At 40.0% G+C, this 17,015-nt stretch overlaps 1 protein-coding gene and 1 long non-coding RNA gene across 3 annotated transcripts; both read left to right on the top strand.

Moving 5' to 3' along the window:
• Positions 1 to 223: 223 nt before the first annotated feature.
• Positions 224 to 1,678, top strand: LOC310913068. The gene is made up of 3 exons (XR_014590763.1): positions 224 to 298; positions 1,248 to 1,342; positions 1,528 to 1,678. It is a non-coding gene; the product is annotated as an uncharacterized lncRNA (long non-coding RNA).
• Positions 1,679 to 2,102: 424 nt separating this feature from the next.
• Positions 2,103 to 16,941, top strand: LOC310913067 (guanylate cyclase soluble subunit beta-2-like). Of its 2 annotated transcripts, none has more exons than XM_083868176.1 (12): positions 2,103 to 2,198; positions 3,330 to 3,550; positions 3,638 to 3,743; positions 5,402 to 5,505; positions 6,971 to 7,187; positions 8,736 to 9,056; positions 9,778 to 9,926; positions 12,136 to 12,282; positions 12,544 to 12,698; positions 14,304 to 14,518; positions 14,607 to 14,729; positions 15,443 to 16,941. In XM_083868176.1, the coding sequence occupies exons 1-12, from the start codon at positions 2,147 to 2,149 to the stop codon at positions 15,592 to 15,594; spliced, it is 1,962 nt and encodes a 653-aa protein (XP_083724302.1). In that variant the 5' UTR covers positions 2,103 to 2,146; the 3' UTR covers positions 15,595 to 16,941. The 2 variants fall into 2 exon arrangements, with proteins under 2 accessions (XP_083724302.1, XP_083724301.1); XM_083868175.1 differs by having other exon boundaries at positions 3,635 to 3,743.
• Positions 16,942 to 17,015: the final 74 nt, after the last annotated feature.

Raw genomic sequence — 17,015 nt, 5'->3', positions numbered from 1 at the left:
GCTCTGTCTCTGCTCTCTGCTCGGGAAACGCCGCGCTGTTTGCTGAAAGATGTAATAATGGCTGTCCAACATTATTACTTTCTCTTTAGGCCGTCAAGCGTTGTTACTTTTTCTCCCGCAGTGTAAAATTAGCAGAGGAGTCTGGAATACAAAAAGGTGGCGTGTTGGGGCAATGTTTGAAAATCCAGTGTATGTTTTCCATGTGAATATATTTGCTTTTGCAGTATGGATTTATAAACACGTGCCTGAAGTCTTTGGTGGTTGAGAAGTATGGTGAAGAAACATGGGAAAAATTAAGGTAATGTGTTCCCAATAAATGTAGTGCATTGCAGGAGAGCAGCAGGGGATATAATTTCTCATTGGTAGATGGTAGCTGATGTATATCACAAGTAATTACTGGGAGTAACTAACAGGGCAAAAGCAAGAGTTTCTTGCCTTGAAACACTTCATCCTCTGATACTAATTTGTCCCAATTAATTTGTCATATCAGATAATTAAAGATGACATTTAGTCTTATAGACAATTTTGCAATAGGCTCACTGGCTCACTGTGACAATATTGAGAAGTAATTACACTGAAAAGATGTCATCCTTAATATAAAGTCAGTTTAATTCCAGTACTCAGAAAAGCACCTAATCATAGAATCACAGATCATCTGGTTCCAATCCCCCTGCCATGAGCAGGGAACCTTCCACTAGACCAGGTTGCTCAAAGTCCCATTCAATGTGGCCTTGTATCATCTCTGGTTTTGTCTTGTTTTTATGAGCTATATGGTATTTCCAAGATACATAAATTATACTTAGATGCCATATAATCCATCTACCATATATTATCATCCATTAAAGACAATATAAAAAAATCAGCAGGTTTGGGGAGCCCCAAGAGCTTGATATTGTGGCCACATTGAAGAACACACCAGTAGAGCTGAGGACAAACTAAGACTCCACTTGCTCTAGCACCCAACAGTATGATGTCTTAACCCTTGAAAGAGTTTACTGTAATACCATAATGTGAAATAGCAGAAATGTTGAGGTGGACACCACCATTCAGCCATGTTAAAGCAATTTAATTAAAGCAATTGGATCTAATCACATCATTAGGTGAAGCAGTATGTTTCAATATAACACTTTAGGAAGGTTGAGGAGTGCATTCACTGCAAACAGTACTTAAGAAATGCCAGTAGGGTCACCCAAGCATGTTGTATGTACAGCAGTGCTGAGACAATAATATTGTCTTCTCTGTTGTAGGCTGCAGGCTGGAGTCCAGGATTCTTTCTTGACTTTTGAGGTTTACAAAGATGAGATCACAATGCAGCTTGTCGACAAAGCCTGCAAAGTATTAGGTATGTGTTAGCATGCCTCAAAAATGGGTAATCCTGGGTCAGGCCTGACACTGCAGCCCAGGTTTTGTCTCTTGGGAATGCCTTCCCTATGTTGCAAATTTTCTGCCTTCAATCTTAATCCACCTGACAGCATTACAAGAACTTCCAAACCTTTCTTATTCCTTAAGGTATCTTTATTTTGCCAGGTGTTCCTGCTGACATTGTTCTGAGGGAGTTTGGAAAGTATTTCTTTGAATTCTGTAAGCGCTCAGGCTATGACCACATGCTGAGGACACTGGGTGGAAATCTCTATGAGTTCATAGAGAACCTGGATGCATTGCACAGCTACCTGTCCCTGTCTTACCAGGCAAGTCTGAGTAGTAATTGCTGAGCAGGTAGGGATAGACTATGCCAGAGTTCATAACATAAGGAACAGCATCTCATAGATGTGAATAAATAATGAAAAAATCACCAAAACATGTTTTCGTCTGCTATGTTCTGAAACAGATTATTCAAATGTTAGGACAATTTCTAAAAATGGTTGGTTTTGACTAGTCCTCAACATTAGATATTATTTACTACATTGGCTCTAATGCATAGCAGATTTTTCTTCACAGGTGAGAATATTTAAAATTCTGGGTTTTTTTAGCTTATTTATATTACTGTTTATGTTATTAAGGCATGAGATGCTTTTGTACTAGTGGAATTCATCAGCAGACTTTTTCAGAAATAAGATATTGAGGTTTTGGTTTTGGTTGTGTTTGTTTTTTTCCTCAGGAGATGAATGCACCATCTTTTAGAGTAGAAAAGAATGAAGATGGGTCAATGCATTTGCATTACTATTCAGACAGAAGAGGTCTGTGCCATATTGTGCCAGGTAATGAGACTAAATGCAGAGTACAGATCAATGCAATAGATATACAAAATAATCATATATTTGCAGATGCACTCAGAGTTCAGTATCTTTTTTCAGATGAGACCCGGAATGATGAGACCTTTCTATTCAGGCCATGGAATAGAAGCCTGGCAGAGTTCAGTGTCCAGACACCTGAACTCAGTATTTCCCTACTGCCTGATCACTTCTAGCTCCCAGTAACTTTCATCAAAATTTATTGTATGGCAACCCAGGCCATAAATGTCCATTCTTGCTCTATTTCCTCCCTAGAAGAAAAAATAATTATTGTGTCTAACTGTTTATTAATTCTCAGTGACTCGTGCTCTTTAAATTACAGTGAAGTAGAAATTCTACTTCAGAGTTGAGTTGAAAACATTCATCCACCCTGTAGAACATCCAATCTGTAAAACTCCTACTGAATCCTGCTCCAAACAGAACCTTTTACCAGCATTTACCAGAATCTCCAGAGCTGTACTTGTGCAAGCATTAGAGAGCTATAGATCTGTAAGGGACAATCATGTTCCTTTCTTTCATAAATGAGGCTGAATTTAGAAGTTCATCAAAACATCTCCCTTTGTCAAAACTTATTTGATATTGAAAGCACAGAATTGTTTGGAGTTTCAGACAGAGCTTTTGATGTCATTTTGATGTCCAGTGTTTTGCCCAATAACTAACCAGAAATGAGAGAACTGATTGTGCATCTGCATGAAAGATATTTCCTTCCTTTCAAAATATAACATTCTTCAATGACTGAAATAGATTGTATAACAGAATCTCTTTACACTCCCTGCACTCCTTGGGTTGATGGCAATTCATATCATTGCTCTGTGGCTACTTGAACACATTCTTCAGATAGCCTGCTGAGCTGCTCCTAGTGAAAAATCAGTATTTGTCCTCAGCCAAGGCAAAAGCAGCAGTAACTTTAAAGCTGACCTCCTATGTGCATATTCTCATTGTGGCAACAGTAGCAAGAACAACATGCCTTGCTTTCTTCTTCCAGAGTCCTTTGGAAAAGTGATTTCTGAAACAGTGAAATTCTACTGTGGGCCCTCTAAAAGGGGAGTTGAAAAGGTTTTGTTCCTGGCAATACCTTGTCTTTTGTTTCCCCTTCAGGAATCATCGGTGCAGCAGCCCTGGATTTTTTTAACATTGAGATTTCAATGAAAATAGTCAATCAAACAGAAGAAGAAGAAAGAACTGGGAAAAAAGAACATATTGTTTTTCTTGTCACTCAAACCCCTCTATTTCCATGCAAGGAAAGAAATGATTTTTCTTCCTCGTCTCAGTGTCTTGGTGACTCTGAAAAACAAATTGAGAACCAACTGAATAAAGAGGTATTTTAATATTCATAATCACCATATTACTAAAATGTATTTGAAATAAAAACACCCTTGAATTTCCCTTTGGATTTATTTCAGCAGGAGCTTGAAAAAGCCAGGAATGCAATTAGAGACAGAGGAAACTCTGTTTGTCCTGTTAAGAAAAGTCACTGGAAAACATTAAGAGGAATAATCACATTAGGAAAAGGTGAGAGATCATTCAGAGGGAGCTCATCATCATTTCTGAGCCTCTTCAGTTAGAAAGTCAATAAGCCTCCCTATCCCCGCCCACCCATCCATTTTGAAGTTACCATTTATATTTCCTCTGCAACTTTTCAAAATGTTTCTGGTTGAGTTTCTTTCAGCTTGACATTGATGATCAAAGAAAAATTGCAGATAATAAGCATGCTTAGTAATGACAGATACTTAAATGGAATATGACCTGTCACTCTTGTCTCCTAAACAGGGCTTTCATCTGAAAATTGTTCTTCTATAAAATGCCATTGTGTGGTGAATTTGATTCTTCATTCTCATGTCATTGGTTTAAGAGGCTGATTTAAAAGGTGGTTTTAAACTTGGTAGATACTACTACTTTCCAAAATTATCAACTGTAGTAAATTTTGAAAGACAATTTACATCCTCCCCTATGAAAAGTCTACTGCTAATCTAGTAATCTCTGTTCTTGCCCATATGTATTAGATGTTTATATATGTTTATAAAATTGAAGGAATTTTTCAGTTAGGATCTTTTGATTCCTCAAAAGGAATGAGAATCTAGCTCAGTATTGCCAAGATATCTGCATTCTGGGATGAGTGAAAAATTGACCCTGGTATCACCTGGTGCAGTGTCACATGCATTACAAGGGCAGATAGCCTAAGTAAGAAATTAATATATATCTAAAATAAAAATTTAGACTAGCATTATTACTAAAGAAAAATAAATTCTTTAGCTATAAATGTGAGTTACCAAGAGCCAGGCTTTGATAAATCAAAAACCCACACTGACTTCCCCTGAAGCAGTGAGAGGTCTAAAAGCTAGGTTGTAAGTTTGTAGTATTCTTCACCTATCATCTCCTGAGTGACTTGAACATTTGCTCTCAGCAGAACTTACTGGAGTAACTCTCATAGTCAACTTCAGGGGGAAAGAGATCGCTGGAAGTAATCCTCCTTTTGATTCTGGTGGGTTACTGGGAATCCAAGTTTATACCATGAAGATCAAAGGTTTTGGTGCTTCATTCAAAAGATGAGCTCTTTTGATATTTTACCCATTGCATTCCTTTTACAAAAGTATCTGCTAGTAAGCACAAACTACTCTGTAGATTTGTGACCATTTTGTAAAAAATCTCAGGGTAAGTAAAATAGAAACCAAACAGTAATTCTGTCTCTGTGCTATGGACATTGTACATATGGTGTATTGTATAGGAGACTAAAACCCAGATCATACTGGTGTTTTTCTGTAACTATTCCTTAGTAGCTGGAAAAATGTATTAAATCCACTTCTGTGCACATTTTTGTGGGATGTAGCTGTGTTATATTGCTGTGGCATCTGCAGATTTATATAGAAGTAACATCTACAGTTCATCTATTGTTATTTTTTCCACGTAATTTCATGCCTCTAAGTGCTCTGTGGTTTTTGTTTGCTTAAGTTTTAAACACTTAGCCAACTCAGATTAGTTGCTAATCAGCTGTGGATTACAGTGCAGAGCATTTAGCACAGATGCGTGCACATTTCTGGGCCCACACACTGTTTGCTTTGCCTTCACTCATTTTGATATAGGGTCCTGTCTCACTGAGTGATAAAAAGTAATTCTGATTGGTTTTATGAGGTGCAGCCTGATTTAAAAACTACACATTTCTCTTGCCACAGGTAAGCTCCTGAGAGGATTTGATCCTGTTTATCCCAAGAGCCTCTGGATTGACACAAAAACATTTTGCAATGGACTTCCTTTTCATATGGTTTTTGACAAAGAGGTAGGACAAGCATGTGGTCAGGGCCCTTAGTTTGCATAAACCTCAAAGTAATTTCCCTCTGGTTTGACTGTCCTGCAGTTCCCTGCTGTGTGTGCTCTGTGTGCAGTGTACACTCACTTACAGGACTTGCAGAAATACTCTGTACAGGGACATGCTCTCTATCACTTCTGGCAGGAATCTCCTTTGCATTTACTGAGTTTACCATGTCTGAAATAAGTGCAGATATGCCAGCAAGGTTTATTGCAGCAGTCTATCTGTTACCAAATAGTGAGCAGAATGTTTTGAGGTTTCTGGTCACCTTCCTGTCCCTGGATATACCAGAGACATGTCCCATCCTTTGAACTGCTTTGCACTTAGAGTTTCCCCCTCTCCTGCCAGTTACTAACCTGTCCCAAGGCTCTGAGGGCTTTGCTGGCAGCTGAGGCTCTTTGTGCTTCCTGAGCCTATTCCTACATGCTTCTGCTGGGAAAGCCCAGCTACCTACTGCATCAGGCAGCATGCAACCCCACTGGGACCCAAAACTCTCTTTCCCTTTGGGGCAGGATTGAGTCTCCTCTCCTGTGCACACAGACTCTGCAGCCCCTTGGCTGTCCTCTGGCTGGCTCCCAGCTCACCTGGGCTCCCACCAACCTGCAGGTCCTCTAGCTTTGAACTCTGTACAGAGAATATTGGCTAAGGACAGGAGCAAAGAAAGGAGAAGTTGAGGATGGGACAGCAGAAGAAGGCTGAATACATTCCCCCCAGGGAACGTGTTTTGGCATCGTGCTGACTCTGAGATTCCAGAGTACATAATCTGCCTCATGCCACTGCCCACATCAGCCAAAATACAGAGTCTTAAACCTTTCAAGAAGGCCAGTATGCATAATTTAATAAAGTTACTAGTGTGCAAAGAAGAGAAGTCCTACACCCATTACTGGTAGCCAGGTCAGAGCTTCAATTACTGATGACAAGCAGAGAAGAACATTTCTGCAGAATTTAAGAGCTCACATATGGGCAGCAGAGTAAAGGAAAATTACTAAACCTGTACACTTGGTTAAGAGAAAGTAACCCATGGCATCTGTTAGAAAATTAATATTTGCCAAGGCATTTTTTGCCACACTTATTTTTATTTTGGAATACAAGACACTGGTATCTCTAATTTTCTCCTGCAGCTACCTGTAAGGCAGCTTGTGAGGCCTATACAAATGCAAGCAGGGATAATAGCAGGGTTTTTTTTGGGTTTTTTTCAATTGACAGGAAGGAACATTTTAATCACAACCTTGCTTTCTGGGGACTTTGTCTTGCTGTGAAGGGCATTCATTCAGAGCTGTGTAGTGCTACACTGACAAGGTAACCTTGCTCAGAAATAAGCCATGTACTCTAGAAAAGCTAAGTGTGTGGAAATACATGAACAGTGATCAAGTATTGCTTGGTCTGAACCCAAAGGGACATGAATTGTAATATTGGTCCATATTTTCTTTTTAAGCTCAAAGTGAAGCAAGCTGGGGTGAGCATTCAAAAGATTGTACCTGGCATTCAGACCATGGGCATCTGCTTGGATCAGTACTTCAGGATCATTCACCCAGAAGTACCCTTCACCATCTCCAGCATTCAGAAATTCATCAACAGCCAATTTGTTTTCCAGACTAGAAGAGAGATGATGCCTGAGTCATGGAAAGAGCGGCCAATGCTAGAGCTGAGAGGTACTTCACTGTTTTCAACAGCATAAGTGCCCATATTAAATCAGGAATTACGCTGAGGTGCACTCCTGACCTCACTCTAGTCCTATAAATAGCCCTTGGGCTGTGAGGGGATTACATGGTTCTGTTAGAGAAGCAGTAGATGTTTGTACACAAATTCTGCTGTCACCTCACCAGAGTTTGAAGGCTTTCAGTCAGAAACAACAACTCTGCTCCTATTTGAAAGGCTTAGAAATGTGGTGGTTTTCTGCTGCTGCAAAATCCACATGTGAATACATGATTTGTTCTTAATTTATGCCTTTGAGGGGAATTATTTGCTACTGGCTGGGTTTCAAATGTGATTAAAAATAGATTAGTTCTCTGTGTTTTTATTTTCTGTAGCACATTTTCAGATTCTAATCTCTGTCTTCACACACCCCCCCAAAGCCATGTAAGAGTTTACCAGTTAAAATTATCTCAGCAAAAAAGATACTGTATTTGCTTTATTTTTACTGAGAGGACTGAATATGGGATGTTCCTCTGCTTGGTGTAATTAACTATAATGACATTAGGTTTCTTGTGTGTCTTCAATTTTTCTTTTCTGAACTATGTAGTATGACCTAATTCTCTCTTGTCTCCTTTCACCTTTATGTAATGAGCATCAAATCTGTTTTCCTGAGATTCAGAAAAAAAATTAAGGGTTTAGGGACACCTTGAAAAAGTTAATGCTACCAAAACAAGGAACTTTGACTAGCCATGAGTACAATTGTACTTTCTCTTATGCTCTAGGGATTGATTCACATGTATTTCTGATGTTTCAATCCTCTTAGTTTTAAAGCTGTTCATCCAGTAGCCCTGGGGATGAGGTGAGGGAGAAAGAAAGAAACAGGAATTCCTAGATTGCTATTTAGAAAACAATGATATTTATGAAGCAAGTTAATAACAATAGTAACAACAATCAGAATCATAATCAAACCTCAACCAAAACTCAAAAAACTGGATTCCCCACCAAAAATCCCTTTTACCTTTCAGGCCTTTTTGTAACTGCTTATTTAGATTATGATAGTAACTGAAAGCTCCAATTTCCAGGGAGGAAAGTGCCATTGACTCTACTGGGACACAAACTATGCACTGTGAAATGAAACTTCAAATGTTTTGCTTAATCACTGTGAGTTTCAGCTCCCCTTTGCATGATTCTGACTGACTGGCTTCAGGAACAGCTCAAGACCTAGGAGGAGAGGAGGGGAAAATGTAGAGAGGTCCAGAAAGGAGAGGAGAGATGTTGTGAGCACTGGAGTTCCTTGTGAGGAGGATGGACTTGAATCATAGCTGGGCTCTGCCCAGCACCTGCAATGAGGAAGTGACTGCTTCCTTGTTCCAAAATTTTGTTATTTGCCTAGTGTGGCTCCTCTGAGCAAGTTCACCTCGAATTCCTGGGAAATAAATTCCTGTGATCATCCAGACCCTACGGACTTAGAACTCATCCCCTAAAATTAACACCAGTAATGCTGAGCACCCTGTGAAAGGCCACACTGCTGAAAACCCTTGCTAACCAACCGTTGTTGCACACAGGGCAGATGATGTGGATGGAGTCCCTGCAGTGCATGCTGTACCTGTGCTCACCTTTGCTGCGCACGCTGCACGAGCTGGAGGAGCGGCAGATGCACATTGCAGACATCGCCCCTCACGATGTCACCAGGGACCTGATCCTCCTCAACCAGCAGAGGCTGGCAGAGATGGAGCTCTCAAACCAGCTGGAGAGGAAGAAGGAGGAGCTGAGGATCCTGTCGAAGCACCTGGAGGAAGAGAAGAAGAAGACTGAAGCTCTGCTCTATGCCATGCTTCCCCAGCACGTGGCCAACCAGCTCAAAGAGGGGAAGCGAGTTGAGGCAGGTGAATGAGCAGGATGCATTTGGGATGTGTGATTTGTGCAACAGGAGATGGTGACAAAGAGATTGGGGTGCTGGCACAGCCCCTTTGCTACTGCCCTGGAGCCCATTCTCTACTTGGTGACATCCATGCATAGGAGAATGATCACAGACCCTTAATTTCGCTGATATAAAAATTAGTCTCTTCTTTCAAAGAAAACTTTGAAAGCTCTTTGCCAAAATTGTTCCTTAAGTGGTGGAAGGTGGTAGTAGCTGCCCATTCAGTGTACAAAATTCGATGTTTCAGCAGTAATCTGAGATTTTGGTTTTAACATGGGTGTACAGGAAAATAAGGGTTCAGAAGTGAAGGGAATAAAGAAAGTGGTCTTTGCTAGAAAATTCTCTTAGCACCTCTATGCTATCTATAAATGTAGGATCATGATAATTCCCACTGTTGTTAAGGGTAGCAATAATATGCTCAAATCCCTTTAGTAAGCACATATATGAAATTAGGGACAATGAGCTAAGTGTATCCTTTATATGGTGTATTCAGCTATTTGGATTGTTTGGGATGTGCAATTATTCTTATATTTGATACACTCTTACATTGATACCTCTCCTTCATCTCAGCACCCATGTATGATTATTACAACTGAGAGGCCATAGAATGATCTTTTCAAACAAGTCTCAAACAGATACCATGATTGTCCATCCATTACAAATACCACTGCTCTTTCTGCCCACAGGAGAGTTCAAGGAATGCACTATATTGTTCAGTGATGTGGTGACCTTTACCAACATTTGTGCCCAGTGTGAGCCTATTCAGATAGTTCTCATGTTAAATTCAATGTACCTGAGATTTGACAGACTGACCACAGTGCATGATGTGTACAAGGTAGGTACTGACCAAAAAAGGCTGCAGAAATTTTTTGCCTTTCTTGTTTGTTTGTTTTTGTTTCTGTTGTTTTGCTTTTGTTTGTTTGTTTTGTTTTTAAAGGTACTTAAATCCTCTTCACCACAGCATGATTGTTGATTAAACTATAAAATATTACCTATTTGTAGTGGCTGTACAAACTGTAAAACAGAGAGAAGTGGAAATTACTGGACAGGAATGCAACTTCTGTCACAGGCTAAAGTCTCTTTCTACAATGCTAATACCAGAATGGCTCTTCTTTCATATATCTCTCTCTCCCTCCTTTCTCAAATGCCTATCCAACGTGAATAATTTGCCTAGTTCTTTTATTTGGACCTCTTCTCAATAGGTCACTACATCATTGTCTCTTTGGATGGGAAACAGTATTATAAACAACAGTCAGGCAATAGAAAGACTTTTTATTTCATGGAGATCTTCAGCAATGGTATCATCTCCTGCTAACCCCCCTGGAGCATCAATTAGACCTACACTGTATGTGGGGTCTCCAAATTGTGCTGGAAATATCAGAGCCCTGGCTGGCCTATAATAATAGTGTTATTAACACTTCCAGAGGTACCAGATTTGATGTGCTGAAGAGCAGTTCCTAAGTTTCTGTCTGTCCCCAGCTCATTACATATTTAGGAAGGCAGAAATAGTAAAGGGTGAAATCCAAATCTCATTCATTCCTTGCTCAGGCAAGGCTTGCAGTTCATCCCACAATAAATTGTACTGGGAAATCAGAAGCATTTCTTCCTTGGCAAGGAATCTGTGTTCAATAATTGAAGCATCCAGGATATGGCCCACAGATTTCAGGATAAATTAGCATCATATTCTGTCTAAATCATCCATCATCAGTAAATGATCTGTCACTATAATAATCTCCTTTTGAAGCCTGTATATAACTCCTATTAATATTGGAGGAAGTTACTGGGGTACAGAGAGCAAGGATGAGATTACTATTGCAGGGAATTGGGAAAGAAATGAAATAGTGACATTGATCAAAGAAACTTGGCCCAAACTTATAAACATCTGAAGTTATGAATAAATCTTGGTAAATTAAATCTTCTACTATGGCTGAAAAATAATTAGGGGATCTATTTGCATTAGTAGTTTTTTACAGTTGTTTTTAATTTGTTACAGAAAATTACTGGCATCACTGTGGGTTTGGCTTGTCTGATAGAAGGCATGGACAGGAACACATTCTCTGAGATTGGTGTGCTGAGCTGTTTTAAGTCATTGTGCTAATGGACAAACCCAGATATTAAATTATGTTTCCATTCTCCTATTGGTGTTAAATTTTAAGAAAGCTAATTAGTCTAATCTAAAAGATCTCTTGTTTACTGATGATAAATGGGCCAATGAAGCCTCATAAAAGCAGTTTAGAAAATTTCATTACTGTGTAACAGGTTTTTACAGTGGATTTTAAACATTTAAGAATTCCCTGTTTCCAAAAGGTCTGTTGTATTCCCAGCAAAATTTTTGGTACAGGGACAAAATCCAAAGTATTTCTCAGGTACTTTAGCATGTATTTCAAAAGACTGGATGCCTGAAAGAGGATGAACCCTTCAGCTTTTGTCTCACAGGCTGCAGCTGTTGTGGGAAAACAGCTGGTTGTAGGGAAGGATGCTCCCAAATTGTTTAGCTCACACTGTGACATCCTGGAGACTGGAGGTTCCTGAATTTTGTGTGAACCCCTTAATCTTAATCAACAGTGAATGGGCTCCCTTGCTTTATTTTGACTTTTTAAAAAATAAATCTCTCTCAAATAAGAAACATGCTTTTGGCACCAATTGTGAATTAGAGCTAATTAACAGCACTCATCTCTCAGGTAACTTCTGGCTCAGGAGGCTGTGCCTTGGGCTAGCTCTTTGCATATAGCTCTGCCCTGGGTAAGAGGAAGGCAAACAGTCTGACATTTGTACAGCAGCCCCTTCTCCTTAGGGTCTGTCACACTGATATCTAAAGTGGGTCAAGTGAGCAGGGACAGAATGAGATGAGATTTTTAGTGTGGAGTGAAGGAAAGGATCTCCATCTCAAGGAAAATCACGTGTGCTAAAGCTTCTCAGTGATTGGAAGCATCTTTTAAGAGAAAGGGACATTTGGTGCAGATAAGAAGAGCCCTGAACAGCAAAACACTAACCTGAGTGGGATACACCTGGCATGCTCATGTGCTTGTCCCTCTCAATTAAAGGTGGAGACCATTGGAGATGCCTACATGGTGGTAGGAGGGGTCCCTGTGCCTGTGCCCACTCACGCAGAGCGAGTTGCTAATTTTGCCTTGGGCATGATAATGGCAGCCAAAGGAGTAAAGAACCCAGTGTCTGGAAATCCTATCCAAGTAAGTAAACACAAAGGTGCATGTGTGTCTATCTGCTTCTTGTGCTGAGCTTCTGGTTCATGTGTTGCAGCAGCACCTCAAAGAGCTGCTTCTGGCTCCTATTTTGGCACATTTCCATGAAGAGCCTCTGCCTGTGGATATTTGATCTCATACTGGTGTCCAGTGTTGTGTTGAGATAAACTTTTCGGTGGCTGGATAGCATTAAGAAATATGCTAAATAACAAGTGACATTTTTGGGGGGTGTTTTATGTCTCTGTAAAGATTCGAGTTGGGATCCATACAGGTCCTGTCCTGGCAGGGGTTGTTGGAGAGAAGATGCCTCGTTACTGCCTGTTTGGAGACACGGTGAACATCGCCTCGCGCATGGAGAGCCACGGCGTGCCCAGCAAAATCCACCTCAGCTCCAGCGCCTACCAGTGAGTGCCTGATGGGAACTTCACCTGCCCAAATCCATGACAAAACACACTGCCCGGGCAGCTGCACCTCTCGGTGTAGATGGTGCTTAGTCACTCATTTAAGCAGATTGTGAAGGAAAGTCACTGCTTGTAAAGAGTTTTATTTTTTTCTAATTGTGTTGGTTTAGCAGGGATGGTAAAAACCAATTAGTGATTGACTTTGAAATTGACAACTGGATTAGTCAATTAAATATAGGTATACACCTCTGGGTCACAGAGGGTTACTATTCCAAATGTACTTATTGTAAATATTGTAAATTATTCCAAATGTACTTGCATATAGAAGCAGAGGTTTGAGAGTCTCCATCCTAGAGAGCAAAATATTTAAAAAAAATTGTGATAGCTTATGTGGAAATACTGATAAATATATGTAGGTGCTAGAAAGGCAGTCAGAACATTTAGAATATTGAATAACAAAAAGGTTTAAAGTCTCTCTGATTGAGTGCCATAATTTGTAGTGAAACAGTTTTATTTACACTTACTAAGGATTAACTGCATAAACATTGCCCTCTTCATGCTGTAATTTGCTTTCCAGAAACTCATGTTCGTAAAAAATTAATACTGCATTTTCAAGAACTTTATGTTTGCATAAAATCTGTATGCAAGAGTGGAAGCAAAGACAAACTAAAAGGAAGGAGTAAAACAACATTGGGCACATAGGAATGATGTTGGGAAAATGAGAACTCAGCTGGCATTAAAATGGGCAACAAAGTTCAAAGGCAGTCAGAGGTGCTTCTGCAGTGTTAGAATATAGATAGATACATGGACCTGCTGTGACAGGTGATTTAGTGACAGTCCCCTGAAAAAAGGCTGAGTAACTCAAGGCCTCTCTTTCTTTGGTCTTCACTGATGAGATCTTCAAGGCCCCTGCACCAAGAGTCAGGGTTCAAGGAGTAGGTGAACTATGAGTACTGGAAGAGGATCAGAGCAGGGGTCTTCTGAGACATCTCAATCTACAGAAATAATGCATGGGAGCAGGAGGGACCTGAGGTAATGAGAACTGGGTGATGGCCCTGCAGAGCTGCTGACTGTCAGGCCATGACTCTCAGCACCAAAGCAGCTGAAGAAAGCTGCAGCTGTATGGAAAAATGGAAGGGGGACATGGTGAAACTGAAGGCTGATCAGCCTTATGTCAGTTCCAGAGAAAATCAAATGGCCATTTTGGACACACAAAAAAGGCAATTGGGAATAGCAAGTCCTGATGTAAAATAAATTAGTCAGTCATGCTTCACATACCTGATTGCCTTCTCTGATTAAATGACTGGGGATAATTCTGTCTGGCTGATATTGGCTGCCTCAGTTCTTAATTTCTATTTAAATAAGAACCCTCCACCTTACTGAAGTATTTGACTATGTGATCCATTAGTTTTTGATCAGGCTGTATGTGTAAAGCTATGAAAAGCACAGCAAGCTTGAATAAACAGTTTAAACAAATCCTCAGTAGTTCACAAATTGAGAATCTTTTTCCCAGACTGTTGTGATTTGATCACTCAGCTCTTTTAAAACATCAGTGTCATTTGTACTTGTCTTGAATTTTCATGTGTCATTTTGCTTCTGATACTTTAGGTGCCTAAAAAACAAGAATTTTGAGATTACTGAAAGAGGAGAAATCGAAGTAAAAGGCAAAGGGAAAATGCACACATACTTCCTCATTAGAAATAAATCTGCAACTGAGAATGAGATTATGGGAAGGCCAATGAAAGATTTCGATTCTGGCAATGAATCTATTCAGTCGTTTCCAGAAGGCAAGACTGAAACTATACCAAGTTCTCATCAGCCAGGTAGAGTCAACTTAACACATATTTTCCTCCTTGAACAAATGAGCATTAATGCAATCCAATTAAATGTCCTTTTGTGTTCTTCTTTCAGCTACTCAGACTCAGCAAAAGAAGGACCAGACCCCAACTATTGCAATGAAGTATGTTGATGGCCCCACAGATTCACAAAACAGCCTCAAAAGAAGAAATCAGATGAAAGTTGGAGATTTAACAGGTAGTTATTTAGTCACCATCTCACAAAGACCAGAGAACTAGGAAGTAACTGAGGCTTAATCTTGCAAGGTCTTTATATTCATCTTCTGAATAACCATAGTTTTTATTCAAGCCAGAAATTCATGCCAACATATCCACATTACCCTTGTGCACAATCTTTAGGGCCAGACAAATTTCACTTTTGGAGCAACCCCAGGTGTTGATTGTGCACTAGTGAGAAAGAAGCTGACAGAGCTGTCAAACTGCAGAGCCCTTCTGGGAGTACAAATAGGATGGATAAATGTTAGCTCTTCACAGGCACAGACCCATGAACTGTTCATGTACACATCTTTTTCTAGAAAAGATGCAGTTATGGGGGGAGCCTTACCAACTCAAGAGAGACCTCAGTCCTGTCTGCTGCAGGAGTCAGAAGGATTTATTGCCATGCTCATATTCTGTGACCAAAGTTCATTCTCCTTTGAAGTAGCTGATACTGAGAGATAACAGATTTGATGCCATAACAACCTAATCTAATGCAGCAAGTCTTGTAGTTCTATTTATGTGTTTTGTGGATTTTATACAGACTAAATATGTTGTCACTAATTACTAGAAAATATTTTACTGCCTTCCCTCCCACCTGCTTAGATGTGGTGGTTAATCTAGTATGTGGTGTGCTGACAAACAGAAACCTCTCTGGTCCTTAAAAACTCACACTGAAGGAGTGTTTCCTTTCAGGCAAAACTTGTGATTCCAAAAGCGATGGGAGTCTCCATGGCAACCAGCATGCAGATGATGGTCCTCGTCCTCCAAACCAGGGAAGAGTCAAACCTGCTGCTGAAGAGCCACAGAACAGAAATGTTCGCTCTAATTTTTGCACTTTACTCTAAGTTTCTTATTTTTACATTAAACAGAGAAATTTTATTATGATTTTGTGCATTTTGCTGTTATGGGACTGATTTTGTATATGAGTACCACGTGATTTTTTAGAAAAAAAAAAAAAGAAAAAAGACATTTATTTCATCACAGTTTTCAGTAAAAACAAAACAGTGGAGGAAATTTTTTTAATCCATCTATGTGGGCCATATAATACTCCCAGTGGAGAAAGAAACCCTTGCAGGATGCTTTGAAGATGCATTTTCAGCCTGTGCCACATCTTTGAATATCCTTGTGTACAAGTCATGTGTTGGTATCTGATGCAGCAATCGAGAAAGAGGTGACTCATCCAGCTAGAAATATTCCTACTCAAATGAGCACTTGCCATAAAAGAAACATTCCCTGAAGTGACCATCTGTCTTGACTCCAGCACAGCCAGCACCTTCCCCATGTGAGGTTAGCAATGTTCCATCTATGTTTTAACTGCAATAACAGCTTAATTTCTGAACAGACCTTTTGTTGGGTAAAGGCATTATGAAGCAGAAGTGCAGAATAGATATAAAACAGCCTGTATTTTTTGCCTGAAGAGAGAATAATGTGTACTCGATAGCAGACAAGAGTAAAGAGGAGTATCTGTGATCTCTGAACCAGCCATACACTTGTGCATAAAAGGACATGGAGATGGTGGAGCTACAAAGCATCAGATTTGTCACAACACTGAAGGACTGTTCAAAACCTGCAGCCTATTTGAGAACTTCACATAAGTTTCAAGTTTATTTCTCATTTTTCACCCCAGCTAAACAAACAAACAAACAGATTCAGGACTGCAGAAGGAGACTGTCAGTGCTGGAATTAATGTTGCTAGTATCATTGAAAACAACAGCATCAGAGATCAACATTACCTGCTATCAGAGGCTGCTCGACTGACATACTTCCATGCTGAAATATTCTTAGATTATGCCTGATCAGAAATGGGAGAGAAAAATTGAAGCTCATTTGTCAGGGATTTCAGAAAGAGGAGCAAAAATACAATGGATATAAAGGTTGTAGACAATTTGGTGCATCATAAATTGTGCTCTCACTCTTATAAATGGAGCTTGGAATAGGTGGCTGACTTTGACAGAAGATGTGCCCTGCACACTGATTGATTACCCCTGGGTGAGGATTCATCAACTAAGGCTGCAGGCATGAGACCAATGTGAACTCTGGGCAAGAACTCACTGGAGAAGGTGATAATGTTACTCCTCTCTAACAGTCTGGAGCATCACATTTCCACCTCTGTGTCTGCAGCAAGAGCGAGGCTCTGTAGACACCAGACAGAGCTAAGACTGATGAAAGACATCTCCTCCTCTTTATAGTATAGCCAGATGAAATTTCACCTGGTTAGATTTTTTTTTTCCAGATTTCAGAGACAGGAGCTCCATGGTCCAGGAGC

The sequence above is a fragment of the Zosterops lateralis genome (genome assembly GCF_965231275.1).
Source record: "Zosterops lateralis genome assembly, chromosome: 10".
Classification (NCBI taxonomy): domain Eukaryota; kingdom Metazoa; phylum Chordata; class Aves; order Passeriformes; family Zosteropidae; genus Zosterops; species Zosterops lateralis.
The sequence above is the reverse complement of the archived record's forward strand: the minus strand, read 5'-3'. Positions and strand labels throughout refer to the sequence as shown.

Coding starts and splice junctions, on each gene's coding strand:
- LOC310913067 (XM_083868175.1), top strand. CDS start 2,147: ATGCATTTGCATTACTATTCAGACAGAAGAGGTCTGTGCCATATTGTG. Junction 3,744..5,401: donor AATAATCACATTAGGAAAAG/GTGAGAGATCAT, acceptor CTCTTGCCACAG/GTAAGCTCCTGAGAGGATTT. Junction 9,927..12,135: donor CAGTGCATGATGTGTACAAG/GTAGGTACTGAC, acceptor TCTCAATTAAAG/GTGGAGACCATTGGAGATGC.